We start from the raw sequence: 20257 nt of genomic DNA on the forward strand, positions 1-20257 counted from the left end.
CGGCAAATGGTTGCAGGGATGGAGGATGTGACAGAAAGCATTTGTCTCCACAAGAGCAGAGTTACATTCAGTGCAGAGTGTGAGAGTCAGGTTGGTGTGGAAAAGCACTGACACGCTGGGGATGATGCAGTGCTCACATGTCTAACACTCACAGACATTACTGTCAGAAAGATGGTGCTGTGTTGTGCTTCTACCTTTGGCAGCCCCTGGAGAAATGCTGTGGCACACAGAACACCTTTGTATTGCACTGACTGCTGCCATGCAGCATGGATTTAACACACCAAATCTAGAGGAGCATGACTGCATCTAACTGCCCTGAGAAAAACTACTGTAGCTGAAGAGATGAGGAGGCAGCTGCTCATCTGCAGAACAAGCAGCACTGCCAGACATTGGGCCAGGTGAGCACCTCCTGCTGCAGCGTGATGATGACAGGGCTGGAGATGATCTGCAAAGCCAGCTTAAAAGTGGGAGACATGAGTCAACATGGCAGGAGGACAGAGGTGTTAGGGAGCAGCCAAGGCATCAAAGAGTATCAAAAGGCTTTGAAAAGTATCACAAAGCGACAGCCAGGAAGACTGGGATTATCATGAGCAGCAACCTGGATGCTAGAGGTTATTTGCTCCCATACAAAATGGTAGAGATCTTGCTGCAGACATCCCAAAGCCAGGCAAAATGGGAACCCAGAGCTCTGCCTGCACGAACCCCACAGCCATAGCATTGCAAGCTGAGCTGTCTTGCTGTTTGTTGCATTCATCCCAATCCCTGTGAATGAAGACTCGGAATGCAGTCAAGGTGATGACTGAGCATGAGAGTGACTTTATTCAATAAAAGACAGGAGGGCTTGAGAGGTCAAGGGAGAAGATGGGACCCCTCTTGTCAAGATGAGAGTGGCTCAGAGCTTGTGCTGCTGCCTGGTGCCTGGGACTGGCAGCCTGACTCTAAGTCCCCATCTAAGATGCTCAGCTTCACCTCACTGATGCTGACCTGCTCCTGCATGGTGGTGCTGCTGCTGGGGCACTCGGGCTGTGCTTGGGATGGGCAGCACTGCAAAGGCGCTGGGTCACAATCCAGGCAGGTGACTGCTGTGTCTGGCAGGCTCAGGTCAGCATCTTCAGCAGAGTCAGGAGATATGAGAGCATGAACGTGGATGAGCCCCTTGTGTCCATCACTGTTACCATGTGGAAGGCTGTCATCCGAATTGCAGCGATTCGTGCTTAATAAGAGCTCTCCATTGATGGAAACACACTGCACATCACTACTTGGTTTGGATCTTTGGGGTTGACAAGGGCTCGAATCACCTAGGAAGGCATAGAAACACAAGGGTTAGTGTCAAACGTTTGCAAGTTGAATCATGAAAGAGGTTGCTGATACTTGGTAATAGAGTGGCGGCAGGAAGAAGCAAATAGGCTTCAATCAACAGAGCCACTGTCTTGAAAGGGATCCTCATGCAGGTCCAGCTCGTGTGTTGTTTCACTGTAATCTGCTTCTTTGGGTCTACCTAGTGGGCAGCAACACTCGAGCTGTTACTGATATCACTGAAAAGAACTGGAGACAATTGTTCTCTTCCTAAGAGCTTCAAGGTGCCTAGAAGCACAAATAGAAACCAGCAGTATTTCATCACTTCACCAAAAAGAAGGTCAAACACCTGAGCTGTGAAGAGCAGTTACAGAACCTATGCATAAGATCACACCAGACATACTTTGTTCTAACAACAGTTATGGCACATAGTCCATTTCCTTCAATATTCCCAAAATGAAATGATGTGGAGCATTACAGGGAAAGAAACACGGCACACAGACACTATGACCCTGATTATACTCAAGCAGCAGACTTAAAACAAGTCAGAGTTTTTTATTCCAGGATATTTCAGGACCTATCATGTGTGAAATTCAGTTACACAACAGTGCCTTGGTGCCTGCGTTTCAAGCAACTTTCAGATCACAGCCATGTAAAATAAAAACAAATTCAGTGCAGAAATAGCAAGCCTGTACCTTAATACTCATGAGATTATCCATTTTTTACAGCACTCTGACTAAGTTCTAAAACTTGCTCATCCCAGTTCACTTCAGCAAGTTCCACCAGTTCAAGCAACGCAGTTCTGAGATCCTGTGTATGTTAGGCAGATAGAATTGAACAGTGCAGAAATAATCTCTGACAGCTTTAAGAGCTCCGTTCTGCTTACAAACTCTCAGTCCAAAATTATTCGCAGGTTTAAGGAAATGAACACCTGAAGCAGTTGGATCATCTGCCATTTGCCGCATTCTGCTTCTTGGCATCATGATTAGCACAAAGGGTTTTCTGCTGTCCTGCAGAGATGAACGAAGTCCTGCTTACAAATGGACCAAGTTCCAGTGAACAGCAGAGTTTGTACCAGACTAACAAGCCATGTCATTCAATTCATTTGCTCAGGTTGTTATGCACTCCGAAAGGAAACAGAACTAACTGTTGAATTCTGAAGGTAATCTGTGGGGTCCTGTAGAGAGTGTTTTTTACAGCTAGTTAGCTGAGAAGGGTCATAAACACAGTGCGGTTAATCAAGCAGCCATAACACCTGCAAGGACAGTGAGAACATCAGGATGCCCTGTGATGGTGAGAAACTAGCCATGGTTCTGGGAACTCAGCAAGGGAGTAGCTTTCAGGATGATAACAACAAGCTGTTAAGATACTCGGGGATGGTATGTAATTGGGAACCAATGATGAGCTCCACTTTTGCAATATGTATGAGCTAATTATCCGTATTATAAAGGTACACGCAGCCAAGGAATAAACGAGATTCGCTGATCATGTCAATGACAGGTGTGGTCGTCTGCTTTTCTCCCGCCGTTCTGCAACATCGTTGTTGTTTAGTGTCACTGGGTTCGTTAAACTGCTGTTCATTCTCAGATCGTTGGGTTTTTTTCATTTTTTCCCTCCTAGACCCATTCACAATCTCCCTTCCCTTCCCCTCTCGGCCGCGCCGCACCGCGCTGTTAGAGAGGGGAGGTTCTTTGTTCCTTCTCTCCCTGGGTTTGTTCCCACTGTCACCGAGTGAGCTCTAGAGAGAACTCCGTGACACAAACTCATTGCAAAGTCTAAGCTAGAAGAAGCGTCACCTCAGTGTATCTCAGAAAAAGAACAGTGTTGAGATTTTAATTGGTTTTGGTTTTTTGTTTTATTGAGGGTGGGTTGTTTTTTGTTGGTTTTTTAGGGTTTTTTTTTTTTTGTCTTTTTTTTTTTTGTGGGGGGGGGGGGGGAGGGGTGGAGGGGTGCGAGGGGAAGGGAGAGGGAGGGGACAGTTGTTTGATTATTTTTAATATACAATAAAGCTATGCAGTTCCGCTGTCAGTCGCCTCAGAGAGTTCCCGAAGGAGCTCAACCACATTCTGCTCAACATCGAGTTGTTCCATTGAGTGGAGCAATGGTAGTCTTGCAGATGGAGCAATGCAGGAATTCTGACAGGATCTCCAGGTGTATCCAGTTCATCAACTGAAAGCTCCGCAACCAAATTGGAAGGGACCAGTCCTCTTGTGCCATCTGTCAGCTCTCCCTGAAACCAGCCATTCTCACCCACATCTCCAAAGACATTACGTTTTGTCCGGCAGTCAGAGGAAGCTCGTTTCCTGGGTCCTCATTAGGACCCTCAACAGGAATGTAGCTGTGTCGAGCTAAGAATCTTCAAACTGCTGGTGATACCTGTCCTGGAGTATGCAGGATGAAGGACAAAAGCTCTGCTCTCACATTCAGGGCCGTCCTCTGACAGAAGGCAGCACTCAGGACTGTTCCCAAGGATCTCTTTCATGGCTTTCAGTTCAAGCTCCTGGTCTTCCAGATGACCTTGAAGACTTCGGGCCTCTTCAATGGCAGAATGGAACGGACTGGAGCTATTACGGAGATTCTTGTTTGACTGGGTCAGAATCTGTCTCGTTGCCTTCCCCAGCTCCATCTGCTGCTTCTGCTGCTCTCTTTTCCCTCTTGCGCGCTCTGTGAGAATGAGTTTCAGAAAGCACTACTCAGTGACAGGAAATAAGGGGAAACTTGAAAGACTTTGCAACCTAAGTCCTGGCAGTGTACTGCCAGCGGCTGATTTGGCCGTCCAGGATCCTGGCACCACAAATGCTTCATTGCCAAATGCAGCAATAAGGTGTTCTGGGGAAAGGCCAACTCACAGGTAGTCTTTGAGCACCCATATCACAACACCAACGGCCAGCACCAGCGCAGGCAGCAGCATCGCTGAGACCGTCACCGGAATGCGGCGCTTCCGCACAGATGTGTGAGCAGCAGCCTCTGTGCTTTTGCCTGTGTTCATCCCTGGAAGAAATGAGACAATGTCCCACGTTACCTTCAGCTGTGCTACAGATAATCTCTCAGTGTGCTTCATGGACCCAAGAGGTCATTTTGTCAGTGGGTGCCTCCGTCTCTGGTGCCGAAGCACCGGAGGACAAGAAGGATTGCTTCCACCTCTCGTTGGGTACGGAGAGGCTGCACAGGCACTACCCGTGTCCTCCTCTGGGCCGAGAGCTGGGGCTGTACCCTGGGGTCTGGGCTTGGTCTGTGGGGAGAGCTACAGAGCAGAATCCCTCACGCTTTTCCCGGCATGCGTGTCCTGAGCTCCCCCTGTGGGACGCCCCCCAGGCTGAAGGTCAGGCTTCAGCCAGCACAGGGCACAGCCAGAGCCAGCCCAGGGGAGAAACACTCCTGCTTCTTTTACATGTGCTCTATGCTCACACGCTCAGGTCTGGCTGCTGACCTGGTGTGCAAGAGCTGGCAGCAAGAGCCTGCAGGCACGCAGTGACTCTGGTTCGTGACACCGTATGATCATGGGACAGAAATTACCTGGCATGCCGGTTGGTGCTGCCTGCATTCCTCTGTCCGGGACGGGCAGTGTGGGATAACCGCCTTCCTGCAGCGCATCCGGGACCGGCAGTGTGGGATATCCACCTTCCTGGAGTGCATCCCTCTCACTTTGTTGGTCCGTTCCTTTAGAAAGAAAGCAGGGCAGAAGGATTGGGATGTCACGTGCCCTCATCAAAAACTGAGCTTCTCCAATCCCGAACTCAGGTAAAGTCCAGGGCCCCCCCCAAGTACACTGTGAGCCCCTCTGTTACCCAAGGGCATTTGGGCCCTCCCAGCTATTGGACAATGCTGACTCCCTCACACCTCTTGAGGAATCAGCTCCTGTGCAAGGCCCTCACATACTGTGCTGTCACCAGCCCGTCACAGCCAGGTAGCTGCAGGCTGAAATCCAAGCTCTAACACACAGTCCAAGCCTTCAGAATTAGCATCTCCACCTCATTTCCAGCATTAGCAAAGGCAGCCAACCCTGCTCGGGATGCTCCTCCTGCCTTGAACTTGCTCAGCTGCACGGAGGGCTTTGGATGAACAGAAGCACAGCGCTTGCCACTTTGCCACTTGCTGCCATCTGGGTGCCAACGACTGCACAAAGCAGCTCTGACAAGTAATGGTTGTGCTGGGGGAGCAGCTGCCTCTGGGTCTTGGCTGGATGCAGACCATCTGGCAGCAGACCAGCTCTGGTGCTTGACAGCACCTGCAAGGTGATACATGGAACACGGCTGCAGCACGGCTCTGACCCATCCCTTCCTGCTGTGCAGGCTACAGCCTGCCCACACCTGTATATCACACCTCAGCTTCCCAGGTCCCACAGTGAACAGACTGAAGTATACCCACCACGCTCTGCCTTCTCCATTTCCTTCAGCAGTCGCTTCAGGAGACGGGATGAGCCCTGAGAGTATTTTTCTTGTTTGGATTCATCCTCTTCTCTTTCCGGACCTTAACAGAATGTATGAAGTTAAATATCATGTGCATGAAGATCTGAAGATCAGTGGCGAGTCAGCCAAGTCAGTGAAGACAGAGTACTCACTGCTGGGATTCCAGTTGGGCTCCAGCACAGGAGGAAACCGATGACCGGGCAAGGCCCACACTGGGGGCACTTCTGCAACCAAAGACCCATGAAAAGTTTTAGTCACACACTACAGCATCAACTGAGTAGCAGAGCATACAAGGGAGGGCCTGCAGACACAAGTGTGATCAGACACAGGTGAGGAGAGCTTCCGGCACATGTGGGGGCCTCCTTTTCCCTGAGTGACCTGTAGGGTCTGGCGGTGGTTGGGGAATGCCACAGCCCAAATACAAAGGTCTGGGCTCCCTCAGCTGCAGAGGGGCAGCGGTAACCTTCCCACTGAAACGTGGCAGCTCTCTGAGAGAAAAAATACTCATGGCTCATCTGTGCAAACCCTTCCGGGCACAAACAGGCTTGGAAGACCTGGAGAGGATCTCCAGTAAAATTGCACCCAGGTAAACCATGAGAGCATGAACGTTTCAACCTCCAAGGAAACAGACACTCACAACTTACCCCTGGGTTGTCCCCCAGGCACAGGCATGAAGTCCGGATCCAAAGGAGCATCTGGAAAGGGAGCACGAAGCTCATCATCTAGAATCAAGAACAGATGAGAGAAGTTCCCACTTATATACACTATATGGTGTGATCTCCTTCTCCCTCAGTAACTGGATGTGGGGCATGGGAGAATAACTCAGGTCATGATTTCCAAAGTTGCAGGGTGGACAGGATGACCCGTAGGCTGGCATTTGGCAGCGTATGCAGTGCTCTCTCCGGGCCACGTGCCACATCTCTCACAGATTACGTGGAAGAAGATGCAGCCCCCCAGGGCTTTCTTACTGGGAGGCCTCTGATGGACAGCAAGGTCACACTGAGGCACTGGAGGAAAGCACACCTGTCTCTTCCCCTGGGCTGTGGACTGGGGCTCTGGCTTGGAAACTGGGGAGTTCCATGAGCCTGAAGCAGAAATGCTCATGCACGCCCAGCACGCCTCTTCTGAACTCTCCCCGGGCATCTCCCAGGACGAAGGCTGTGCTGCAGCCAGCAATTAGCAGAGCTACAGCCTGGCATGGCTGGAGCCAGCCCTGGGGAGCAGCGCAGCCACGGGCTCTTGCCCGGCTCCTGCAGTGCTGCCCATCACCCCCTACCCAGCAACACCCCCATGGAAGGCAGGCCCCAGACAAGTGTACTACAGGGCCGTGGGGACACAGCCTGACTTCTTGCTCCCAGCGCTGCTCAGTTTGGGTCCCATCTCTACCCACTCACCTGCTCCCCGTGCTCGCCACGGAGCAGCACAGCTCTCCTGAAAACTCATGGCCACCAATAGGAGGAAGAGGACAAGGCGGGCAGGGTCCATGGCCGCCCCCACACTTGCACCACGCTTCCAACACCACCGCTGCAGCCACAGTGAGTGTCGCACTGAGCCAAGCCTGCAGCCAGGCCTTGTGAGCTCATGACGCAGCTCAGCACAGTCATAGGATGGGGCATTGTGACCTCACATCTCTGTGATTCCGGGTGGTGGCTCCCCGCAGGCTGCTGCTCTTGTGATGCACTGCACCAGGGCTGTGTGGGGCTGGTGCTTACATCATAGAAATGCAGAATCATAGAATGGCTTGGCTTGCAAGGGACAGTGAAGAACTCAGAACCCCAGCCCCACTGCCTCGGGCAGAGATGCAACCCACAGAGTCTTGCTGCCCAGAGCTCCATCCAGCACCTCCAGGGATGGAGCATCCACAACTTTGCTTGGCAAACTTTTGCAGAGCTTCAACAACCCCAAGAAGGCATTATTTCCAGCCTGGTGCAACACCTCAGGCCACAGAGGTAGTGACGCAATATGCACAGGTTATCCACGCGTGTGAAATGTGCTGCAATTAAGCAAGCCAAGCAGATAAATCTTCTCCAGTGTGGAGGATGATGGCTGAAATACAAACACGGAGAAGCTGACCTTCCCACAGACCCGCCAAGTCAAGTGTCACGTGCTTACATTTTTGTTGATAGATCTGCAGTTTCATCTTTTTTTGATGGCTAAGGAAATCCCCTTTCCTGCACCAAGTGTATTTCCCACGTGTAACGTGCTTCCAAGTCTGATTTTAGTAGCAGATATTGAAGGCTTGCTAGTTGGCACCTCCCATCCCCAAAGTCCCAGTGAACTCACCCACTGCTGACAACTGGATGCTTGGTGGCAAGAGAACCATCACCTATAGGATCCCACCTGGGTCTCCAGAAACTGTTGCACCTTTGGATACATGCCGATAAATACTGTGTCCATACAACACCCTCATTGAATCAGAGCCTGCCACCTTCCCTACAACCAGGCAAAGGGCGCAAAGGAAGCTGAACTGCTGAACCAGGCACCAATGGGGCTTACGTGTTTGCATCAAAAGACAAAATACCAAGCAGAGAGCATGGGAATCAGATGTTGTTTCTGAAGCAGAATTAAGATTAAAAAAATCGATTTCACAGTCTGACATCAACCCTCCTCCACCCCTCCCATTCCCCCCCCAGAGCACCCTTCCCTTCCTTCCCTCTTTGTTTAAAGGAAACAAGGGGCCTGGGAGAGCAGGAAGGATGCAGATAAGGAGTGAGACCTCACGGAAGACATCAGGCAAGGAGGAGAATAGATGTTGTAAATACCAGAAGAGGAGTTGCATCCCCCTGATAAGAACAAGAGGGGGTCTGCATGCTAAACAACTATTGAATATGTATCAGAATTCTGAGAAATCATTGACTATGTATGAGATGTACCTATATCTGTGTCACGATTTTACAAGTCCATGTGCAAGTTTGGTGGAGCTATCCCCCTTGCACCCAGCGCTGGAATAAACATACCTGCTTTATAACCCATCTATGTGTTATAGAGTTTGATTCCGCAAGTCACTTACACCCCATATTTTCCCTAACAGCCACACTGGGTTATCTGGATTTGTTACATTTATCCATAGTTGCTGGCAGATGTTTCTCTCTCTCTCTGTCTTTAATCCCCACACAGCCCATCTTCCCAACTGTGGGTTTCGGTTAGGAGGTATGCACCCATAGGGTCCATGCCCTGCTTGTAGATATTTATCCTGCCCAGCCCCAGGTGCCCAATCTGAGGCAATAGTTTCACATCCCTAATAGGCACAGTAATATGAGCCTGGGTGGTTACAGTATCCCCTCCCTGGGTTTGAGCTTAGGCAAAAATAGTAACCCTTTTGGTTTAGACTGGGCTGTATAGGTACCAGGTCACACAGGGATGTAAGGAAGCTTGGTGTGGGTGGCGTTGTGCTGCTATACAAAATGTGATCACTGTGAGAATCCCCAAGTACCAATGGATACCCCTAAGGCCCATCTTTCTCCACAATTCACTCCTCTGCCTCACTCGTCAACTGGGTTGCAACCAGCTACGAGGGGTTTTTTTAGTTCTTCTCAGCAGCAGTAGTGTTCTTCAGGGGAAGCCTTTACCTGGAATACCCATTGGGCTTGTCGCAGTGTGAGTTTCAAGTCGTCACCCCCGGGAGCTACCTCCCACTTCTCGTCACCGATGGGTCCTTTAACACGGCTGGCATGAGTCCATCCTCTCTCTGCGGTTCGAATAGCTGTTTCTGCAGTAAATAAAACAACATAGGGACCTTCCCCTTGTGGTGTTAGTGTAGCTTCTTTCCAAGTTTTTATTAGGACCCCATCCCCTGCCTGTATCCTATGGATTGCTATCTCCAATGGGGACTGCTGTGCAATCAGATCCTTCTTGTAGTTCCTTGCACCCATTCATTAATTGTATAAGATTTTAATTGATCATCTTGTAAATGGGGGTGACCAAGAGGTATTTCAAGATTATAGGGCATACCATAATCTTCCCTCTTTGTTTAACAAAGACTTTGAATAAAATCATCATATCAATACTACAATTGCTGGCCTGGGATTATTATCGCCTCTTTGGGGTTCCTGGACAGGAGAGGTGCACCCAATTGATTTCAGCGGTCCTGCCTGGGTGGTGAGGTGACTTCTTGGGATGGCTGATAGGAAACTGTTACATAAAGGATGGGCTCTATGAAAGCTAAGGCACAGGTGTTGACTCCTGCAGTCCCGGTAATTTCGTGCACAGACAGAGGCAAGGGAATTTAATTCTTGCCTTGGGGGGTCTCTTGAGTCTCAGGTGAGTCTTGGGGCTCAGGTGAGTCTGGGAGCGCGCTGTTGCTGTATGGTACCCTGTGCACTTGATGAAGTGCCAGCAGCACACCCCTAATAATCCGAGAATCAGAGCGAGGTACTCCAGAGGGAATGGGCCCTAAATCCAAGAATCGTGTGAGCTGAGTAGTTCGCAGCATCATTCTGGAGATAAGGGGAATAGGAGCTGCCAAGTACAAGGGAAAAGCATCCCCAGAATTGTGCCTGAAGATAAGCCCCTTGGGGAGAAGCTTCAGAATTGGAAAAATAATCCCAAAACTGGGGATAACGAAAAAGATATTTAAATACTGTATACAAAAAGCCTAGAGAGCCACTATAGGGAAAATCATTATTTTGACCAAAATAGGGGTCTGACAAAGATTGGGCTTGTCAGACTTTGAATTTATATGTAAACAGTAATACTCCTTTCTCTGAAAAAGAATTGGCTTATGACATTGAATGGGTGCAAGAAGTAACAGTTCCTCACAAGGAGTCAAAGTTCAAAAGAAAAAAAAAGCAGAAAGATCATAAATGGGATCCCTTAGATACATTCCCTCTCCCCCCCCTCAACCCCCACAATTTCTAGATCAATGCAAGCAGCAGCAACCCCTCCAGAGAAGGGGACTGGCTGAGCTGCTGATCCCATGCAGGGCCCTAGAGGGAGGATGCACTCTCAATTACTGAGGGAACTGGAACAGCGTAAACAGGACCTGGAGAGTTCTCCTTTCTCTAATACTAATCTTACAAATACTTCACATTATCCTCTTAGGGAAGTCTCCTTAGGTCAAAGGAAAATAGGGAATGCTAAGCTGCCATTTTTACTAGCAGAGAAGTCAGGAGATTCAAGGAGGAAATTGATTCCTTAACTGGGGATCCCGTAAGAATAGCAGAGCAATTAAATTGCTACATCACCTACTTAGTAAACTGTAAGCCAGCCAAACACAGAGATCTTTGAGGACAAAATAAAACAGAACAGCAGGAAGACCAACAAGAATGACTTGGTAGAATAAAGAAATACCTCAGTACTTTCAACCTCCTCCTGCAAATAGATGAAACCTCCAGTCTGTTTGGACTCCTTAGTAGTTTATTTTAAGCCAAGACTACAGTATAATCGCTTACCGAAGAAGCAGGTATATCTAGAGGGCCAGAAACGACAGTTGAATACAGCTTCCTTTTGCATCGTTTTGGCTTGGTCTCTCCTTCTTCGAGACTTTCAGGTTCGTTTGATTTAGGAGAACTTACTGCTGACATCAGCTTCTTGGCTAGAAGAAATTTGTTTTGATACATAAACCAATCAACTTACTGGTTTTGTGAGTCTTTAAATCACTGAATGCAAAAAAAGCTTCGTAACAAACTTGGTTTATAAATGACACGTAAAATTTAAGTGAAAATACTCAGAAATTGTATTTGTTCATTGAGGTTCTTTATTGCTTCTATAGCTGAAACTGTTTATAGGTTCAGGTACGGCAGCTTAAAGCACACATTAAAATGGATTATGAAAGACAATCATGGCTCAGAAGTCACTGGAAGTCAGAAACTTCAGCAGGAGTTAAACAACAGGCCTAACTTTCGTGCTGACAGAAGCACAAGACAGAACCAACTTTCTCTGTATACTTGTAGGTTTTCACAAATGTAATAATGAATCTCTGAAGAGACGAATAAATGCATTTACTTCATAAATCAAAGGACAACTTAACATGGCAGACAAGTTCTCTAAGAACACATACATTAATAGCCTACAGCAGAAACAAGCCATTCTACAATGTCTAGAAAACATGGAATAAAACTTATTCTACACCAACCTTTAGAGTGTATAATAGAAGGAGAGCTTTGAATAAAATCTCCAACGTTTCGCAGTGTTTCATCCTTCTTTTTAGTCAGTCTTGAAGCATGTACTTGCTTTCTCAGGAAGTAGTCTTTTCCGGATTTCTGTTCAACAGAGATGTGAACGTGTGAAACAAGAGCATTGTTTAAACTTCATTTTAGTTCAACGTTATTTTAAGTTGACATTTTGAGCTTTACTACTGACATCTCTGTTCATTATGCTGATGATACCACAACGGCAAGTAATGTAGACAACTTTATACCCTTTAGGGAGTTGTCAAAATCTCAGCTATTTCAAGGCATACGTTTCTTAAAGTTTCTTAATAAGGCAGTAGTTTCTTTAAAAGTAGCTCCCAAGCTGTGGAGTTGTTTCTTACATAAGCTGTTCTAATTACATAAAATAAACAAACATACAAAACAGAAGACAACAGATGGGAAAAATCTACTACTCATACTCTGACCATGCCAAGGATACTGCTATCACATGTGAACATCTGTTTTTAATAACTGTCATGCATATTAATGATATGAACCTTAGTTTAATACAAGGGCTTCACTTACAAAAGCACACGATAATACACTAAAGCTTCTCTTCCCAACTATTCAGTGTGCAATATCCTTCCCTCCAAATCATTACACAGTACAGCCATTACACGCTCTGGGGACAGACTGACTTGCCCTTTGGTTAGCTTATGGAATTTAATAGGAAGAGCTCATAAGCATGTAAGATTCCCATTCAGGTATACACATAAGGATAAGACACTGCTTCTTCCGTGTGACCACACAATTACAGGAAGTCCCAAGCTAGCTTCAAAACTAGAACAAAAACCAACCATTTTCTCGTCACTTGCAGACGGTGAATTAAAAGCCATGACAGATTTTGTATTTTTCGTGTTCTCACTTTTCACAAAATCCTGGGAAAATAAGACAAGTTTCAGCCATGATTCTTTTGGAAAGAACAATTGATGTCACAAAAGTGAACACTTTAAACATTTTTGCTAATAGTAGGGAAGTATTTGCTAGTGGTAACTATTCCACTGTAAATCAAATAATAAATAAGCATTCAATTATAAAAACAGGACATTAAGATATCAGTATTAGACATCTCATGATGTCTAAAAAGCTGATTTATGTCTACAGGTTTCAAAGAAAATACACAATGGAGTTAAGAGAAATTCCCTTCTCTTAAACCATTATCACTGAGATTGGCTATTAGTTTTGTTCATTAAAGCAGTTCATTGATTAAATTCTTCAACTACTTTACTGAGGTAGAAATAGCATTTTTTTAATGCTTAAATGAGAATGGTAAAAAGGCATCAGATATTTTGTTTTCTGTTGGGTCTAGGTCATACCTCATCCATGTCATCACTTCTTTTCTTTTTTGCCTTAGGCATTTTCACTCCTAAAGGTATCATGCTGCCATGCTGCTTTATCTCCGTCTTATCAGGTTGCAAAGGTGTCAGTGGGATTTCCAGCTCCGGTTTTGGGAACCGACTAGTTTTGCCATTTTCTGCGGACACTCCAGAAGAGTCGAGGACAGTTCCCAAATGCTCCTGATAGCACAGAAGAATTTTAAGTGCAAGTGTTAAGGTAGCCATGAGATTAAAAAGCTATAAAGCATCTGGAAAAGGATATGTAAGCATTCGATTTTCCTGCTGTAAGAACACTTGTAACAGAAGGAGTCTATTTCAGTTACAGCAGAGATTTACCCTTCTTTCCTAGAACTTGTTACATTTAAAATTATTTCCAATCTATGATCACAAAAAAAGTTCTCCATGTTAAACTGAGCCTGATACTTTACAAGTCATTTTTTCTCAAGGGCACAGACAACTACACTTTTTTTTAATAGAGAATGGTGGTAGAACTGACACGATTTTCTTCATCTCAACTCTGCTGTGTCAGAACTGGGCAGGAACAGGAGCATTTGATTCAAGTGTTCGATTAACTTCCAGCTTAATCTTAGGGAATCTGCCCTTCCTCTTCTACACTAGAGATGTTATTTACATAAGTAAGGTCCAGCTGGCAAGGTGCAAGCCCAGTACAAGTCATTAAAGAACTCCATTGCTATCTTTTCCCTGGAGAGAATACAGACATTCAAGCAATGACACCGTACTTAAGCTGAAGGCTATCATGTACCTGCTCATGGTCAAATGGCAGCAAATGCACAGCTAAGTGACAGGGAAATGTCAGTATGCATTTCCCCAGCAGCACTTCCTGTCCACAATCCACCCAATCCTGTTTTTCTCAACAGGAACAACAAAGTCAGAACTGAGATCACCTGGACTCCTCCTTCTCTATGGCAGGAATTCAGCTAGCATATCAAAAATGAGTTCAGATGCTGGTTGAACACATGGAAGACAGGCTGCTGGGGACATCACAAAATGGTAGATGGCTGCTTCTATTGCTGCTAGTAACTAGCAAACTCCAGTGTCCCAAACACAGACTAGCAGCTTTTACTACTTACACTGTTCCAACCCCCTGAGGGGAGTCTTCTTCCTCTCAAAAAGTTACCAAAGATTGTAGAAAGACAAAAAGTAGTCAGAGCCACTTTATCAGGCTCTGCTAAGAATCTGAATGGAGTATCACCACCCACTGTATTTCCAAGAATTAAGCTGGTTAATAAATACTTTGTTTTTAAAATATATGTAACTGCTATTTTATGAAAGTTAGCAATTAAAAACTTATATAGGAATGATTAACATCATCTGCTAACAAAACAATATCCAGAAATCCTGCAGAGGAAGAAAATAAGTTCAATTTGCTGTGCCCGTTTCAGTGGCTCCATGAATTTTTTCCAAGTAACTTATCTGATCATGAGCCACTTCATAAGCATTAACATGAGGAGAGTTTTCAACAGCACCTGACAAAAATTCATCACACAATTGTTTCAACAGCTTTTATTCCTATCAAAGGCTATAAAAACAGGTGATCTGATCACCTTGAAAGGGATAAATAAATTAAAACTTGGGAATTGTTTAGAGAACATGAGATCTTTTCCTATTCATTCCTTATCAAAAGCAATACAATCACAACATTTTCAGATCTGAAGTTTCATACTAACCTCAGATTCATTTAATGAAGTGAGGCTCCTAGTACATCGACGTGACAAATAATTGTCTTCAGCTTTGCATCTTAATGGAATACTTTCTCTAGTTTTAGTTTTGCTTTGTTGTTTCCTAGGCTGTAAATATTTAAAAGGAGTAAAGATTAGGCTATGCATTAGACCTCCAAAATATCTCGAGTTTTCTAAAGTTACAGTGTAAAACCTCAAGCTCAGATGCCACATGAACACGTAAGCTGAAACACAGCACAAGTGTGGGAAGGTAGTAACATCTATTCATTGTGTGATCTTCAGATACACCCTACTGGGTCTCACTAACAGTCTCAGGCAGGATTCTGCCTCCAAAAGAGAGAAAGCGAGACATTATTTAGGGACAAAATCTGTAACGCTGGTCGTTTTGTCATCCATTCCCCCCATACTCTGCACGCTCACAGCTGCTATGTTAGAACACCAAAGGCTAAACCTCTGCCTAATCTTCAGCATCCACATACGAATACATGGAAAACTGCATGGAAAAGTTCCATAATGTACACAGAGAGATGGTGTTCTAGTAAATAAAATATTTTTGAGAAGATGAGAGCTCATGCTTGAGTGGAAGACAAAAAGAACCAACAAGTACTCATCACTGAATATGTAGTTAAAGGACTGTATGCTAAGAAAAATGATTCCAGCTCCAGTATCTCCTAGGAAAACAGAAGAACAAAAAGGGGTTAACAAGATGTTAAGTACTGACTTTCTATAAATATAATCATACCTTTTCTTTTACAGAGTCATTCCTTCTACTTTGTCTTTCTTCAAGTAAAGGTATTTCTGGCAAACACTGAGGGCTACTGTGGTTAATGCGTTGTTTTAATTCCTTTATAAAGTCATCTTTGTCAGCCAGTTCTTTTCTTAACTCTTCTATCACAGTTGCATTATCCTAATAAACAGTAAAAACTGCTGAGTTGTGGGATTGGCAAAAGGAATTAACACACACAAGCAGTATTGCAATTACTTAGTAGCATCAGTTTTAGAATTGCAGGCTAGAACACTTAACTATTCAAGAACAGTAACATTTCACGGATTTGTACGGTCACTGTTACAAGTGCAGTAGTCACAGAATTGCCTGGGAAGTTGTAATACAATATATTTTGATTCTTCTATTTTACTTATGTGCTTCAGCCTTCATCTCCCTTAAGATATAATAACCCGAGCTTTTATTTGTTCCCAAATCCTCGGTACTGTGAGAAAGTCGGCAGTTGTAGGGGAAGTTTTGCTATGAGAACATCTTTCTTCTCAGAGAAAGTGAATCCAAACATTCTCAAAAGAGCACAACTCATTTAGTCTTCTGTTTAGCTTCTGAAATTCTATGCTACGGCTTAGATTGGCTATCCTGATTAAAAGCTGGATGTTGAAATAAGAAATGCAACTTCCAGAGATCATCCCCCCTCTGCTTTTTGATGCTTCCCTTAATCTCTCTCCACGTCCCCTTCTGTCTTTTCATGCCATTGTAGATACTACCTCAGAGAAAGCAAAGAAAGTAAGAAACCTGAGACAGAACTACTGTCTGAGTATTGAGCCTAGCTTGGGATCCGGAAATGCTGTGAATTATCAGAAGAAGCTACAGATGTCCAGTATGATTGTAGGATCATAAGCATCAAACTGACATCTGCTTATCTGAACTACTGAAAAAATTGAAATTTTAGTAATTAACAGAAATTCTGTTTCTGAAGAACAAAAATAAAAGCTGGTGCTTTTTTTGGTTAGTTGCACATGATGTCAATACGACAGTGTTCAAGAACAGAACCACACCCAGAATACAAAGAGCAGGTACAGGAGTTTTACAGAATTTAAAGGTAGCTAATCAGGTAGGAGGAAAGGAGAGCTGACCTTGCTTGAATCCTTTAAGGCAGATTGTCTCAGTTCTGCTATTTCTGTCTCTTTTTGTATGGCAATAGAAGCCAAAGTTTTGAGCTGTTCTTCCAAAGCTTCTACTAACTGATCTCTCTCCTCACGCCACTTTTGAATATTATGGTCCCTTTCCTCCAGCTCCTATATTTCATGTTGAAAGAAAAGCATACACAGTAGAAACAAGCAGAATCTTTAAGACAGCCTAGAATTAATAAGTTTTTCATATAGCATTGTGGGAATACAAGAAAAGCTGTTCAGAGCAGCAGCTGTGGAGCAAGATAAACAGCATGGGAACCAAGGACACCTCTGCAAGGAGAAGAAGAGTCTCACAGCTGTGATTGGTTATGTGCCTGCATGGACAGTTGAAAAGTGTTTTGTAGAATGCTTTGTTGACATGTAAGATGTTTGGGAAAGTTGTAAGGGCGGATGGGAAAGTTAGAAAATAACAACTTGTGAAGGTATATAAGGGATGTGAGAACTTGTAATAAACGATTTGGATCGTTCACATCTGAGTCCGTGCCGAGTCGCTGCAAATGGCGCCCACAACGTGGAGCAAATCAACCCGCGGCTGAGCGAGCCCGGTCCGGCAGCGTCGCCCGACTGAACTTCGGAGAGACTGTTTCGCGCGCACCCGCACCGTTCTGCAGGACAGAAGGTGAGCAGTCGGGAACTATGGGGAGCTCACTAACGAAGGAGCAGAAAGTAAATCTCGAAGTATTGCGGTCAGTGTTACCGTATCAGGATAAGACTGTGTCTACTAAAGCATTAGCTACTCTTCTTAAATGGATAAGCAAAAATGTCCCTGAATTTCCAAAAACTGAGTTCTCTCTCGATGGAGAACTTTGGGACAAAATCGGCTCAAAACTCTACGAGGCTTCTCTCGCTAAAGACAGAACGGCTGCTAAGCTGTTGCCCGTTTGGAGCCGGATAATGGAAGGGATTAAGCAATCACGACGGGAAAGAATTTATTCCGACCATTCCCTGCCGCCCTCCGTCCCAACCCCGCCGCTGCCTCTCGCTGCGGGAAGCGGCCCGTGCCCGGATCCGACTGGCGGCTCCGACCCCTCCCCGATTCGGGGAGACGAGGGGCCGCGGCCACCCCCCTTCGCGCTCCCGCCGTTCGCTCCTCCCCCGACGTTCGCCGCGTTGCCGCCCTCTACGGCGCCCTCGCCCTTCGCTCCGCCTACGACGCTCGTCGCGCCGCTTCTGCCCTCCTCCCCCCCCACATCATGCGCTGCTGCGTCTGTGCAGCCGGCGTGTAACGTGGTTAAAGACACGGACGGATCGAAACCAGGGGATCGTTGTGACCCCGGTCCAGAAGATCCAGAAAGAGAATCGGACGCATTTCCTCCTGATGATACTTTGAAGGAAGCAGGAATGACAAATTTCCCTACAGCGTACTGTGATGTCTTAGAGCAATGCAAAAAAGAAACAATATTAAGAAGTAATGCTGACACGTTGCAGACCTTTCCTAATCAGGTCCCCCGTTTGGAATCTCTGCCTTATGAGGCAGTGAAGGAGCTAAGGGAGTCAGTGAGAACATACGGAGTTCAGTCAGCCTTTACATACAATCTTTTGGTTGCAAACAGTGACAGTTACGGTATGACCCCTCACGATTGGAAAACTGTGTTAAGAATGATCCTCTCTCCTATGCAATACACCGTGTTTATGACTGAATATCAGCTACATAATTTGACTGATAGCTCTTTGCCTCCGACTCGGACAAATCCATGTGGCACAGCACCTCTTCAACTGTGTCAGACAGATGTCACTCACGTTCCTGAATTTGGCCGTCTAAAATATGCACATGTAACAATAGATACTCATTCTTCTTACGTATTTTCCACAGCACATACAGGTGAATGCAGTCTCAAGATTTAGAGTTTAAGGCATTAGCTAGGATGTTGTGTGCTTCTTCTATTTTAGTAATAGATCAGATGTGTATTAAACAGGATTTGATCTAATCAATGCTAGAATCTACAGGAATAGCTCTTTTAATGTTTTAGTACTGTTTGGTTATGATGTTATTAGCCTATTAATTAGCTTTTCTTAATTTGCAAAGACAAAACCTGGAAAGGAATTCTAGACAAAGAGATGACCCTGTATCATAGAACGGATACCTCTTTTACATCCAATTAATTGGGATCTGAAAATATAACCATGCATCATTTTAGACAAAAGTGCACGCTAATAGAACTAAATTTGATGGTTTATTCTGTTTTCCAAGCAGGTGTTCCACTTGGGCTCTATATCACGCACTGGCCATGCGGATGTGGTGTACAACTGGAAGAAATCCTTCAGACCCTGAATGCAGGAGAGAATCTGTGATGGGTGAGAGAGGAAAGGTGCACCTTGAAGCAGGGGACGCCCTGCTGGCACTACCTGTCACATCCACCACCAACATGGCTTGCTGTTTCTCAAGGGTCAATAAGTAATAATGCCCTTAGTGATACTCTAGTACATTTGTCCTCTAAAATTGGTTCTATTTGACATGCTATTCCATTAAATTGTGCGATCATTATTCAATTATTAGCCCAGATAACTCAGTTGGTAGAGCATGGTTATGAACATCTTAAAAGCATTTACTGCACAAATTTTAGTGGTCATTAAAAATCAATATATCAGAGTATATAAAAATTGAAGCCTTTTCCTGATCAGTTACGGATTAACACAATGGGACCCTCATGGATTTATTTTCAGGTTGCAGAAACTTAGGTTGCAGTACAAACATGTTTGTTCTTTTTAGTGGGTTTAACAGTAATGTTGTTATGTTGTATTTGACTTGTCTCTTTTTTCACTTTTAGAGTATTGTCAATCGAGGCCTTGATTGAGTTATAATGATTATGTTATTAATATAAATAGCGTTATTATTTTATAGTATGGTAGTAGCTTGTCAATAAACAAAAAAGGGGGAATTGTGGGAATACAAGAAAAGCTGTTCAGAGCAGCAGCTGTGGAGCAAGATAAACAGCATGGGAACCAAGGACACCTCTGCAAGGAGAAGAAGAGTCTCACAGCTCTGATTGGTTATGTGCCTGCATGGACAGTTGAAAAGTGTTTTGTAGAATGCTTTGTTGACATGTAAGATGTTTGGGAAAGTTGTAAGGGCGGATGGGAAAGTTAGAAAATAACAACTTGTGAAGGTATATAAGGGATGTGAGAACTTGTAATAAACGATTTGGATCGTTCACATCTGAGTCCGTGCCGAGTCGCTGCATAGCATAAATAAGGACTCAAGCTGATAAAAAGAGTTTATGGTAAGACATTTCAATTAACATATCGTGATGTCACTCAACAAGATCAGGTTACATGCATGTATTACATATGTATTTACTATGCAGATTATTGTATTTAAAGCAATCTGCCAGTGCTCTGTAGTGACTAATTATTTGAATATCTTTCATGGTCTACCACTAATTTCAGTTGGCCACTTTCATTTTGCTCCAATTTTTTTTTTTTTTTTGACCTTTTTCCTGTTGCTTGGAAAACCTGCATCATTCATTTAA

General features: G+C 45.0%; 1 protein-coding gene and 1 long non-coding RNA gene across 2 annotated transcripts in view; one reads left to right on the forward strand and one right to left on the reverse strand.

Annotated features, from left to right (window-relative positions):
- Nucleotides 1-860: 860 nt before the first annotated feature.
- Nucleotides 861-20257, reverse strand: part of LOC146757518 (rho GTPase-activating protein 32-like) — a 218196-nt gene continuing 198799 nt past the window's right edge. The window contains exon 3 of the mRNA XM_085520746.1: nucleotides 861-1298. Coding sequence (XP_085376872.1) covers nucleotides 877-1298 — 422 coding nt within the window. The 3' untranslated portion in view covers nucleotides 861-876. The remainder of the gene's footprint in view (nucleotides 1299-20257) is intronic.
- On the forward strand, nucleotides 17861-19951 carry LOC146757519 (uncharacterized). Its single transcript, XR_014936137.1, has 2 exons — nucleotides 17861-18609; nucleotides 18982-19951. It is a non-coding gene; the product is annotated as an uncharacterized LOC146757519 (long non-coding RNA).

This window comes from Coturnix japonica, chromosome 20, assembly GCF_054131305.1.
Source record: "Coturnix japonica strain WE chromosome 20, WE-NBRP24, whole genome shotgun sequence".
Classification (NCBI taxonomy): Eukaryota; Metazoa; Chordata; class Aves; order Galliformes; family Phasianidae; genus Coturnix; species Coturnix japonica.